The following is a 13,675-nucleotide window of genomic DNA, read 5'->3' on the forward strand; positions in this document are numbered from 1 at the left end:
CCATACCCATCCTGTAATGCATTATTCAGCAAATTTATATGCATATCCCCACAAATCACTATCGGCTGTGGAAAGTTAACTAGCTCCAAATTTATTTCAACCAAAGGGGCGGGGTCATCCAAGTTTGCGCCATAAACAGTAGCCAAAGTTAACTGCCTGCCCCCGCTCTTGCACTCTACAATGGCCCAACGCCCATTTTTATCCTCAGCCTTCCGAGCAATAACTGTAGTATCATCTTTAATTAATATAGCTACCCCCCTTATCATACTGGTCTGTCCGGAGGCAGCAACTAATGTAAAGCCCAAATCTTTTAGCACCCCCCTTTTTGACCATGGGATGTGAGTTTCCTGTATACATACAATATCAGGTTGTATGTATTTCAATTCTGCGGCTAATTTCTGTTTTTTTATCGGATTATTCAGCCCAGATACATTCATTGAACAAATTCTTAACCCTTTTTCCGCCATTGAAATTCTTGTTGTCCAACCATAGATATCCCAATCTGTCTACCACCCTTTCTCCCAAGAACACCAAAAGAAAGAACTAAAATAAATACTGCAGAACTCTTCTTTTCATTTGAACTTCTATCCGCATATTCTCCATGTATTTTGCCGTGAACTCTTTTTTCCCCCTTTTTTGCACCCCCCCCATGAGCCCTTTCCCCACCCAGCCTCCCTCTTCAGACTCACCCACCCTCTCCCACCCTGCCCTCCTCCCTTAATAGAGGCTTTAGGACTTATGGTCCTGTGATGCCAGTTTGCCCCCAAAACCCCCTACCGCCCCCCCACAGAGTTTTACCCTTCTTCTCACCATACATAATCCCCCTACTCTGATGAAAACTCCTGAGCAAACTTATAAATTGCAATTAAGCATACAACAATTCATATTCAATATCTCTCTGCAATTACAATGTTATCAAAAATTCTTTGGCTGCGATGTCAGTCATAAAAAATCTTGTGCGTTCCTTGTGAATGACCTTAAGCTTAGCAGGAAACATTAAATATGCCTGCGCTCCTTTTTCTTGAAATTTAGATATAAGCTGTCTTAACTGCCATCGTAACTCGACAGATTGTTTGCAGAGATCTGGTCTTACAAAAAATTCACACCCAAGAACCTTGCATTTTTTATCAGGACGCGCTCTCATGAATAATTCCTCGCGAGCCTGAAAGCTATTAAAGGCCACTATTATAGCTCTAGGTTTCTGATCCCATGAATTAACTCTAAAAGGAAATCTATGGGCCCTTTCCACCTCCCGGTCCCAATCCCATTTGTTAACCTCTGACATTGCTTCTTTCAAAAGTGACACTATAAAGCCTCGAGTGTCAGACTCCTCTTTCCCCTCTTCAATCTGCAAAAATCTCAAGTTGTTTCTTCGGGATCTGTTCTCAATGTCTACAAGTTTCCAATTGACATCTTCCTTAGCAGCCATGTGTGTTTCTATAGTCTTTCTTTGTTGAGCCACCTCATCTTCTAGCGAAGAGATGCGTGATTCTGCCTCCGTAGCCCTGGTCAGAAATTCTGAATGCGATTTCACCGGCCTCCTCACAGAATTCTGCAGCTTTTTGCAGGAATTCTGTACCCTCAGACTGTCCTCACGCGTCTTCTCCCTATGCTGCATCACGGTTTGATAGATCAACCCCAAGGAAATATCCTCCATTTCTGGATCTAAATCAGTCGCCACAACTTCAGAGTGTAAAGTCTCTTCTGGTTTCTCTTTATCTCTTGTGTCTAACCGCAACCTTCGAACAGTACCAAGCTCTGTCCCATCTTTCTCCATTAAGTCATTCAAACTGCTGTGCCCACTTTCTTCCTCTAAACATCCATCCTCCATGCTCATACGTGTGGCATAAAGTTCTGCTAAGTCCTCAGAGGAAGACATAGAATGTTCTGACATGGAGAAAAAATCTGCCGAGTCAGTCTCACCCCCAATAGGTATTGCTAAATCATCACTGTTTAGGAGATCCAACCTAATCTCTTATGGGGCAGCCACTTCATCTCCCTTCTCCATGATGGAAGTAGGCGGAACACTATTATCAGGCCGAGTGCAGCTACCAGATATAGGTAAAGCCAATATTATATCATCTGAGGTGGTGGTGCTGCTTGAGCTCTCAACTGTACTCATCTCCTCTCTGTTCACAGCATGTCCTGAGCCGGGGGCGGGGGCAGGGTTTAAAGCTGAAATTGCTTTAGCAGACACCGTCTTCTGTGCACCCTCTGTTCCTGACCCCTCGACCAGTTTTTTAATCTTTAACTTCCCTGCATCCTTAGATTTGGTTGCTGAAAACATCTCCGGTATTTTCTTCTGCATACTGGCAGCCTCCCCCTCCCTGTCCGATACCGCAACAAGTTCTGCGTTATTACTCACGGTAGGCGGCGGTGGTATGGAAGTTGTGGCTGAAACCGATGTTGTTGGTGGCAAAGCCATCTCAGCTCCGTTTGCATTCTCCATGGCAGCCCCCTGCCCCCGGGCTCTCCTACCCTTTGGCCCCATCGCCGGAGCCGACGCCGACCGTTGACTGACCGGCTTGCCTCCACCCTCTATCTCGCCTTGCTTCACTCGCAGGAGGCGCGCGTTCCAGGTTCGCTGAATCACAAGCCGGGTCAGGTGCTGCCAGAGAGACGCCCAGCGGCCCGCGTGCGTCGTCAGAGTCCGAGTCACTAGCTCCGCCACTACCTGTATTGCAATCATAGAAAGACTGTACTCCAAAGGTGAGATTTTTTTTTTTTTAAATTTTTGTAAGACCTTTATTGATAAAAATTCGCAAATACAACACAGCAAAGAGCCCAAGGGCTCGCAGATACAGTACGTTGCAACACAGTAAGCGCGAAGGATCTAGTCCAGGAATATTGAGGTCTAATTTTAAAGTTTTTGTTCCGAAGGATAGACAAAAGCAGGATAACATAGCACAACAGGTTGACTCCGGCCTATTACGATCAGGATTGACAAATGCACAATGTAACAAAAATGCCAGAATCGCTGCGCACCACCTAGAAAAGAAACGTCTAAACCCAGAAAAGAAGAAAAAGAAAAAGAATAGAAGGCCCATAGAACCAAAAATAAAAACAAACCCCCCCCCTACATCCACCCCCCACCCTGCACCCCTGCAGCTGGATACGGCCTACCCCCCCCTAGCAGTGTGCCTGTCGCCCAATAAAGGAGTCCCGAAATATAGAGAGTAAGAAAAGAATCCTAATCTAAAACTCTCATTAAAGAAAGAAAGGCGGGGAGGAGTCCACCACCCGTCCCTCGGCTCCACCCTCCCGTAAGGCCAATAGCAGCACAAAGCATAGCGTCCGGCGGCGGCAGGCATTACAAGCAAAAAAAGTTGGAAGCACAAAAGCAGCCCACAGCGTAAGCAAGGGTAGCAATCCACAACCCACATGTCAGTCCCCCGGCATCACTCTCCCGTAGTGTCAATAGTAACGTAAAGTCCGGTAACAAAAAACATTACTAGCAAAGCAATTTACAAAGCACGAAACGGGCACATTGCACAATCAGGGAAATCAGCACATCGCATATCTGGCTCGGTCAGCAACGAGGAACCCATCAGTCAATAATAGGAAGCGTTCATCCCTGTCCCGTTTTATCTCGTTCACCACAGTTTACCAAAGTGTCCCAAAAGAACGTGAACAGCAACCCAAAAATGTCAAATCGGTTCAACCACCCAATCGTGGCAGCTGCGCGCAAACCCAATGGCCCCAGTCTGGGCAAGAAATGAACCATCCCCATGGTATATTGGGGAGCCGAGCCAGGAAGGAAATTGTCAACATCCAACAACACCCGAGGCGACCCCCGGGCAATGGGGAGTATGGCTTGGGGCGAGCATTCCCGTCGCGATTCCAGTCCGAGGTCTGCACGTCGTCCCAGGCATGCAACTTCCTCAGCATGGAGCGTTTCGAGGGTCAGAGTCTCAGATCCGCCATTGTAATATAGGGCAGCCATCTTGTTGGAGACGGACGTGGAGCAAGGACAATCGATATGTACCTGCGAATCTTCCATTCGCAATCTTCCCAGTGCACACACGATAACATCCACCTTGTTGGTCAGGGATTGAGCAGAGTGTGCCATAACTTGACGGAGGGAGAGAACAGCTGCCAGAAGATCGCCATAACCCAGGTCTCCACTACTCTCGCCTTCGAGTGCGTCCCCCTGCACCACCGTTCCGCCACCACACTGTAGCTCAGACTCCCCCAGGCTGCACTCCATCATGTCCGCCGCATGCGTGGGTGTAGACACTCAGAGTCAGGCGAGGGTACTCAAAGTGGGAAGCCAAAGTTCCGTGCACTATAGTAGTGGCAAACGATGACAATATGTTGCCACAAGCTAAGACCCATAGAGACGCCTTCCTGTGAAATATAGCGGGAGCAGAAAGTCGGGAGCCTCCCGCCAATTGCGGGACACTACGCAAGCCGTTTCTCGGCAGCCAGCAAACAGGGCACTTGCAGCCGTGCGATTGCCCCAAACAAAGCGCCAGGCACGATTAGATCCGTACCTGTAGTCCAGCGGGGCGTGCGTGCTGAAGTTCGGCTGTCTCGCACTAGTAAGGAACCGACCGGCTCACCGCGATCGCTGGCATCCCGTGTTGTGCACTTGGCAGCCGGCCTCACGATCTACTCGAGGCCCCGGTCTCAGAGCTGCTGCGGGCCGCAAATTTCGATCGGTCATTTCTCCCGCTTGCGAAGATGTTCCAGCCTCAGGATTTCGCCGTGGGTCGCCGGAAGTCATCACCATCCACAATTCGCCACTGCGGTTCAGGATAGCCGGCAGGATTGCTGCAAAGGAGGAGATGGTCCTCGGCCAAAGGTGAGATTTAATCGCTCCTGACTGCTTGGCTGCTTCGTGTCACCGTTCACTTTTGCTTTTGCTCAGGTCCGGCACACTCACGCGTCCAGCGCGGACGCCATCTTGCCCCTCCGGCTTTCCAACTATTACTGATGATTAAATCCCTCTCACTCTCACAGACTCTCTATCACAGACTTTCACAGACACTCTCACAGAAACTCTCAGACACACTCTCACAGACACTCTCACAGACACTTTCACAGATTATCACAGACACTCTCTCACAGACACTCTCTCAAAGACTCTCACTCTCTCACAGACACTCACTCACACGCACTCTCAAAGACACTCGCTCACAAACTATCGCAGACACTCTCTTGCAGACACTCTCTCACAGAGTCTCTCTCACAGGCACTCTCACAGACTATCAGACACTCTCTCACAGACACTCTCTCAAAGACTCTCACACTCTCTCACAGACACTCTCTCACAGACTCTTGCAGACACTCTCTCACAGACACTCTCTCACATGCTCTCACAGACACTCTCTCAGACTCTCTCACACTCTCACAGACACTCTCTCGCAGACTCTCTCTCACACAGACACTCACACCCTCTCACAGACTCTCACACTCTCTCACAGACTCTGACACTCTCACAGACACTCACACCCTCTCACACTCTCACACAGACTCTCAGACACTCTCCCACAGACTCTGACAGACACTCTCTCACATACACTCTCAGACTTTCAGACACTTTCTCACAGACACACTCTCACAAACACTCTCTCACAGACATTCTCTCACAGACTCTCTCAGACACTCTCTCACAGACTTTGTCAGACATTCTCTCACAGACACTCTCACAGTCACTCTCTCAGACACACCCTCTCACAGACTCTCTCTCGCAGACACTCTCACAGACACTCTCACAGACACTCTCTCACAGACACTCTTTCACAGCCTCTCACAAACACTCTCACAGACTCTCAAAGACACTCTCTCACAGACACTCTCACAAACACTCTCACAGACACTCTCTCACAGACTTTCACAGACACTCTCACAGAAACTCTGACTCACACAGACACACTCTCACAGACACTCTGAGACTCTCACAGACTATCACAGACACTCTCTCAAAGACTCTCTCACAGACACTCTCACAGACACTCACTCACAGACACTCTCACACTCTCTCACAGACTCTTGCAGACACTCTCTCACAGACTCTCTCTCACAGACTATCAGACACTCTCTCACAGACACTATCTCAAAGACACTCACAGACACTCTCTCAAAAACTATCTCTTACAGACACTCTCTCACATACTCTCACAGACACTCACTCAGACACTCTCACAGACACTCTCTCACATACTCTCACAATCTCTCACAGACACTCATTCAGACACTCTCACAGACTCTCTCACAGACTCCCACAGACACTCTCTCACATACTCTCACAATCTCTCACAGACTCTCTCACACTCTCACAGACTTTCACACAGACTCTGACACTCTCACACAGACACTCTCTCACAGACTCTCACACAGACTCTCTCGGACACTCTCCCACAGACTCTGACAGACACTCTCTCACAGACACTCTCAGACTTTCACAGACACACTCTCACAAACACTCTCTCACAGACATTCTCTCAGACTCTCTCAGACACTCTCTCACAGACTTTGTCAGACATTCTCTCACAGACACTCTCACAGTCACTCTCTCAGACACTCTCACAGACTCTCTCGCAGACACTCTCTCAAAGACTCTCACAGACTCTCTCATAGACACTCTCTCACAGACACTCTTTCACAGCCTCTCACAGACACTCTCACATACTCTCAAAGACACTCTCTCAGACTCACTTTCACAGACTCTCTCTCAGACACTCTCTCGCAGACTCTCACAGACACTATCATACACACTCATAAACACTCTCAAAGACACTCTCTCTCACAGACTCTCTCTCACAGACACTCTCACAGACTCCCTCGCAGACACTCTCACACTCTCTCACAGACTCTCTCTCAGATACTCTCACACTCACTCACAGACACTCTCTTACAGGCACTCTCTCACAGACACTCTCACAGACTCTTACAGACTCACACTCTCTGACATACACCCTCTCACAGACTCTCACAGACACTCTCTCTCAGACTCTCAGATACTCTCTCACAGACTCCCTCTCACACTCTCACATTCTCTCACAGGTACTCTCTCACAGACACTCTCTCACAGACACTCTTTCACACACTCTCTCACAGACCAGACACTCTCTGACTCGCTCACAGACACTCTCTCAATAACTCTCACAGACTCTCTTACAGACACTCTCTCATAGACTCTCTCAGACACTCTCTCACAGACTGTCTCACAGACACTCTCTCAGACACTCTCTCACAGGCTCTCACAGACACTCTGTCAGACTCTCTCACAGACACTCTCAATATCTCCATCACTGACTCTTACAGACAATCTCTCACAGACACTCTCTCATAGACTCTCTCACACTGTCTCACAGACACTCTCTCAGACTTTCTCTCACAGACTCTCTCTCACAGACACTCAGTCAGATTCTCACAGACACTCTTTCACAGACACTCACACTCACTCAGACACTCTTTCTCAGACACTCTCTCACTCGCTCTCAGACTTCCTCTCACAGACTCACTCTCCCACTGACTGACTCACTCTCTCTCACTGACTATCTCTCACGGACTCTCTCTCACTGACTCTCTCACAAACTCTCTCTCACTGACTGACTCTCTTTCACTAACTGACTCTTTTCACTGACTGACACTCTCTCTCACTGACTGACTGAGTCTTGCTAAAAGACTGACTCACGCTAAAAGACTGACTCTCGCTTAAAGTTTGACTCTCGCTTAAAGACTGACTCACTCTCACTGATTGACTATCTCACTGACTCTCTCTTTTTCACTCACTGACTGACTGACTCACTCTCTCACTGACTGACTCTCACTCACTCTTTCACTGACTAACTCTCTCACTCTCACTGACTGACTGACCTACACCCTCATGTTATTTATGACCCCCATAACAAACAAAAAAACACAAGCAACCATTATGACAGGCAGATTCAAGTTGCTAGCATTGAAAGGAAAAAAAAAACTCAAGACATTATTTTTAATACTTTTTAGGTCTCGCCTGTCGATGCGCATGCGCATCGAGCAAGCAAGACTATGGTGGCTTATCCACTCTTGAACCAACTTGCAAGGAATCGTGGTGATTCCTTGCAGTGCCCGCGACTTTTAAGCTCAATGCGCATGCGCATTGAGCTTAAAAGCGCGTGCACATGCCCCCAGCCGCCTGCCTTGCCTACTCTCCCAGCTGGTGCCGCTCCACCCCCTGCGGCATCAAAGGCTTTCACGGCCGGCCGGCCATGCTTTCAGTTTCACGACCGGCCGGCCGTGTGAAGTGCATTTCAAAGCCCGCTCTCCCTGCTCCGCCCCCTGCTCCGGCCGAGACGCATTTCTCCTCCCTCCTCCCCCCTCCCCATGCACCCTCAGTGGCCTGAAGAATTCCTAATCCTCGCATTGGCTTTTTAAAAAAAAAAAATAAATCTACTCACACATTTACTTGATGTTCGTCACACCGCATTATCTGCCCATGCTTTTGTAACTGTTCGCCAGCCTTACCCGCTCCTCTTTCACACTGTTACAAATCTCTGAAGCGCCATGAAATCTGAAATTGTGTATTTCCCTCAGAAGACCGTGTGCAACTGGATCTGTTGTACTAATGCTGTCTAAGCCCCTGATTTTTCCAGCGAAGCCCCTCAACTATCCCAGACCCCGACTCCTTTACCCAAGTGCCCCGAAGCATTTCTCCTCCCCCCTCCCCTTATCTGCCGTTCCTTCGTCTGTTCCCTCTCCCCGCTCCGCCCCCTCCCCTGCCCGCCGTGTCGCATTTCTCCTCCCCCCTCCCCTTATTTTCTCTCTCTTCTGTAACCATTTGCCCTTTAAGCTCACACCGCATTATCTGCCCATGCTTTTGTAACTGTTCGCCAGCCTTACCCGCTCCTCTTTCACACTATTACAAATCTCTGAAGCGCCATGAAATCTGAAATTGTGTATTTCCCTCAGAAGACCGTGTGCAACTGGATCTGTTGTACTAATGCTGTCTAAGCCCCTGATTTTTCCAGCGAAGCCCCTCAACTATCCCAGACCCCGACTCCTTTACCCAAGTGCCCCGAAGCATTTCTCCTCCCCCCTCCCCTTATCTGCCGTTCCTTCGTCTGTTCCCTCTCCCCGCTCCGCCCCCTCCCCTGCCCGCCGTGTCGCATTTCTCCTCCCCCCTCCCCTTATTTTCTCTCTCTACTGTAACCATTTGCCCTTTAAGCTCACACCGCATTATCTGCCCATGCTTTTGTAACTGTTCGCCAGCCTTACCCGCTCCTCTTTCACACTGTTACAAATCTCTGAAGCGCCATGAAATCTGAAATTCTGTATTTCCCTCAGAAGACCGTGTGCAACTGGATCTGTTGTACTAATGCTGTCTAAGCCCCTGATTTTTCCAGCGAAGCCCCTCAACTATCCCAGACCCCGACTCCTTTACCCAAGTGCCCCGAAGAGGTACAGTAAAATTGTTGATGTTCCTACTGTAGCAGGAAAACATGACCCCTCCCTATGTAGTTCCTATAGCCCACACCACCTGTCTGGTGGATCCCTGGGCTTGGGGCACCCGTAGCCCTACCCAGCAGTAGCATTGTCGACCATGCATATAATCTGTACAGCATAATTTACTATTTGTGCTGTCCGAAGCGCTTTCAGATACTTGGTGCTACTCCTAAAGTTGTAGAATTAGGGCCCAAATATCAAAGGCAGCCGAGACCGGATCTATGTCGGGCATCATTTGCCAGTCCATTAATCACACATGCTATTTGCTAATGTGTAAATTATCAATCCTGTGCTTCTTCCCCAAATGCTTCCAGCAGGTAAAACTTATTGCGAATCTTGTTGCTAAATTCTTGACAAGTTTTATTTGATCTAAGGCTAGACCTGTTCACTTTCAGCTGCTATAAAATGCTCCAGGTCACCCAATATATAAGAATATTATCCAACAGAATACCCTTGCACACAAACATTACATATAATATGATGTCCGTGTGGACACTTTTACAATTGGAAACAAAGCCTCTGGATAAATAAGAAAATCATATTCTGGTTTGTAAGAAATGCAGTAATTTACTTCAAAGCAATCCAGCCATATAAGAATATTATCATCTCCATTAAGGTAGATGGGCCCGCATTTCACCTGACATTGAGGCATTGGCTGCCAACTCTGCACCAAAGCTCGGATGCTTGTTCCTCCGCTACAAGTGCATTCCAATAATTTAGTTCTACAGTGTAGTGTGCACGCCACAATTTCCTACGGAGCCTGAATAGCTGTGCTTGGCTGGCTAAGTAAAAAGGGCTCTGTTGCTGATTGGCTTGGCTGAGTCCTTGGACAGAATGGAGGTGGATACAAGACCCATCAAGCTGTTCACAAAAATAAAACCAACTCACCCATTTAGCATCTGATTTTGATTCCATGTTTAAAAATAAATAAATATTTTTAATACTTTGTATTAATTGAACGCCCTCCCTACTTCCACCTTGGAAGGGAGTATTCAGTGCCTTCTGCTAGTAGGCAGCTCGGGGTGTTAAGGCTTCCTCCTCTAACCACAAAACCGCAGTGACTAACTCCTGCCTCTGCCGGCTGACTTGACCTGCATGTGCTTTGCAGCAGTGGCTGTCACTTAGTGTAGAGTTGAATTACAGCTGCTCAACCAATGATGCGACTTCCCTATCACTGTAAAACTTTAACTCTACAGCCAGCGTTTGCTTTAGTGCCCAGCAAATTTCCCTCTCTTTGTTCGAAGTTTATACAAGATCGTAAGATAATGTAGCTGGTGAGACCTAACTTTAAATTGGACCCTCGTGGGTTTGGCGTGCTGAAGTGCCCCAGAAACCTGCCACCGAGGCGCGCATGGAGGAGTAAAGCTTCATACTGAAATATCATTGGCTTTAATCGGCTTTCTTTAACAATTGTGCACACTGTTCTTTCTGTTCCCTGATCTACAGCTTGCATACTAACTGGAGATTACTTCTTTCTTTTTCTGTACAAAGATTGTGCTGTTTTCTTTTCCTGTTTAAATCCTAATGTTGTGCAGAGAGCAGATCCGTGAATCCATACCAAGCGGAGCACCGTCCGTCACCCTCACACCCCCTCTCACACACCCTCACACTCACACACCCTCACACCCCTTCACCCTCACACACCCTCACTCACCCTTACCCTCACACCCCCTCTCCCCCCTCACTCACACTCACCCCCTCACTCACCCTCACACCCCCTCACTCACACTCAAACCCCCTCACTCCCTCACCCTCACACCCCCTCAACCACAGCATCACTCAGCGCACCACAGCATCACTCAGCGCAACCACAGCATCACTCAGCGCAACCACAGTATCACTCCGCACCACCACAGCATCACTGGTTCAAATATGTTCTTTCAATGTTTCAAGCTGTTTTAAAGCTTTCAAACTTTATTACAAATCACAAAAAAGATGTTAATATTTCACTTATGTTCTTGGATTTTCGTCACGATAAAAAAACACTGAACATAATCTTCACAAAAGTTATTTACAAAAGTTTAAGCTATTGACATTACAAATTAAATAAATTATTTAAGTATTAATTATTTAAAAAAATTAAAAGCCATTGTTATTTGTAATATCAATACATCTAAGTCACGTAAATACAAAACATGTTGCATTACAAATGCTATAGGTGTCACATTTGCGAAAGTTATAACTATTGGTATAGTAAATGACAAAGCTATTAATTTAGCTATTTTAAAAAACAACACATAAATAAAAAAATGTCATTTATAAGACCAATAGCTCAAACTTTCCTAATGCGAGACCTATTGCATTTCCAATGCTTGTTTAATATGGTCGTTTAGTTGTACATAATGCTTTTTTAGTCATATCCAAGGTACCAAAAATGCTTCTGACACTTCTTTATTATAACTTTTCCGCATGCTGCAAACTTCTGTATAGCACAGCTTAACGACATAGGTAACGACATAGGTAAAGTCAATATCCAGACTCTGGCTAAACACTTATAAGTTCCCAAAGGCGTCTGAGACCTATTGGCTATGCCAATGCTTGTTCTGTCTGGGAGGTAGTATCACCTCAAATGTAATGATTGACGAGGACTGCTACGCGTAGTGGAAATTACATTTCGTTATTCCTATAAACGAGGTACAATCAAAACTCTGGATAAAGTAACGTTTAAATGTTAGGTTCTAGAGTAGACCTTTTTACTGGGTGCGGCATTGACTTGGTGTGATGGCTCAACGCACATTCCAAATGTGTGCTTCTTATTTGCAAAAAGTTAACAGCTGCGAAATCTTAGTAATGCTGTTTGCTGATCATAAGAAATCTAAAAATTGCCTTTTGGTGTTTAGCAGGGTCGAAACGATTCAAAATACCCGGTAAACGAGAGTGAAATTAAGAGTATATCACAAGGTTACGTGCCAACACACACACATTAGAGTCTGCTTATCTTAGGACAAGTGCACTGCACCGTATGCAGAGTTCGCGATAGACGTCAGAAAGGGAAATCGAAAGAAAGACACTCCTCAACACCCCCTCCAATGTTAACTCCTTCCTACGTTACTTTGGTTCTGCTGCAAACATAGAAGAGGGACTTCATACCACAACACTATCACTCAAGGTTGAAAACTACTAATGTGGCCATCTTAAAGACACGGCGCCAACAAATTTTTACTGATAATTGTCGATTGAAGAAACAAAACACGTCTAGAATTTGCAAAACAGTTTCTTTTTCTTTATGCCCAACATCAGTACTTCGCCGTTAGATTTTATAGAATCATAAAGACTAAAAGTGACATACAGACGATATTCTCGTAATATTTTAACTAGTGTGTTCCGTGTATTGCAGTCTGAAAAATACTAGAGTCCAGGTTCCGAATTCTAAAATGTGTAAATGATCGTGCGTTTTTAGTAAGACAGTGGCTGGTGTTCTAACCAACAGCCGCAAGGTTCGAGTTTGTCTTTCTTCACTTTTCATGGCGGTGACACTGACTGTACGGACTGTCATGGCAGCCCCCAATCGGTGTGGCTGCAGTGCCGGGATGTTGCTGTGGCTGCTGCAAAGAGGAGTGGGCGCTAGGGCACCTAGATACCGGGTGGGGAAACGTGCCTCCGTTTTACTAAGTCATTTAAGAAACTCCCAGAGCGGAGCTTGGAGCAACAAACATGCTGCAAGTGTGGAGGTTGACGTGGGGGGAAGGTAAGGAGTTGCACAGTAGACAACACTCATGGGTCAAAACATTTGCTACGTGTAAGCAGAGTGACGGGGGGTAGATGAGAAGTACAGGACAACAGTCGTGCTCTAAATGTGTGAGAGCAAGCACTGTGGTAATGTGAAACAACAGGCTAAAGAATCCACACGTGGGTAATTAATTGATCATTGGTATTGTAGGTTAGCAATAACAACGAGGGACTTCTCTCATTGACATACCCAGACCTGATCTATGATTGATATATATATATATATATATATATATATATATATATATATATATATAATGCAATTACAGCCTATCCCACCTACCAGTGTGTGTTGGCATTCCAGCAGCTGCTGCCTCTTTTTCATGTCTGTCAGTCGTCAATTCAACTATCTGAATTGTGATGTAGCTTCTCAGGGTGATGGCTTCATGCATTAATATCGTCCCGCATGCCGCCCTCCACAGGCGTCCCTTCAAGAGTACCATGTCAAGATAATGGTCACCACTGGAGGGTCACTTGATGATTAGTGCTGGTGCCAGCATTACTCGCTCTCTAA

The 13,675-nt window shown here is 46.7% G+C and overlaps 1 protein-coding gene across 1 annotated transcript in view; it reads left to right on the forward strand.

Annotated features, from left to right (window-relative positions):
• Positions 1-12,895: 12,895 nt before the first annotated feature.
• PNPT1 (polyribonucleotide nucleotidyltransferase 1) overlaps positions 12,896-13,675 on the forward strand; it is a 524,718-nt gene continuing 523,938 nt past the window's right edge. The window contains exon 1 of the mRNA XM_086927497.1: positions 12,896-13,120. Within this exon, the coding sequence (XP_086783623.1) occupies positions 12,897-13,120 (224 nt within the window). The 5' untranslated portion in view covers position 12,896. The remainder of the gene's footprint in view (positions 13,121-13,675) is intronic.

Source organism: Lissotriton vulgaris, chromosome 6, assembly GCF_964263255.1.
Source record: "Lissotriton vulgaris chromosome 6, aLisVul1.2, whole genome shotgun sequence".
In the NCBI taxonomy this organism is placed as follows: domain Eukaryota; kingdom Metazoa; phylum Chordata; class Amphibia; order Caudata; family Salamandridae; genus Lissotriton; species Lissotriton vulgaris.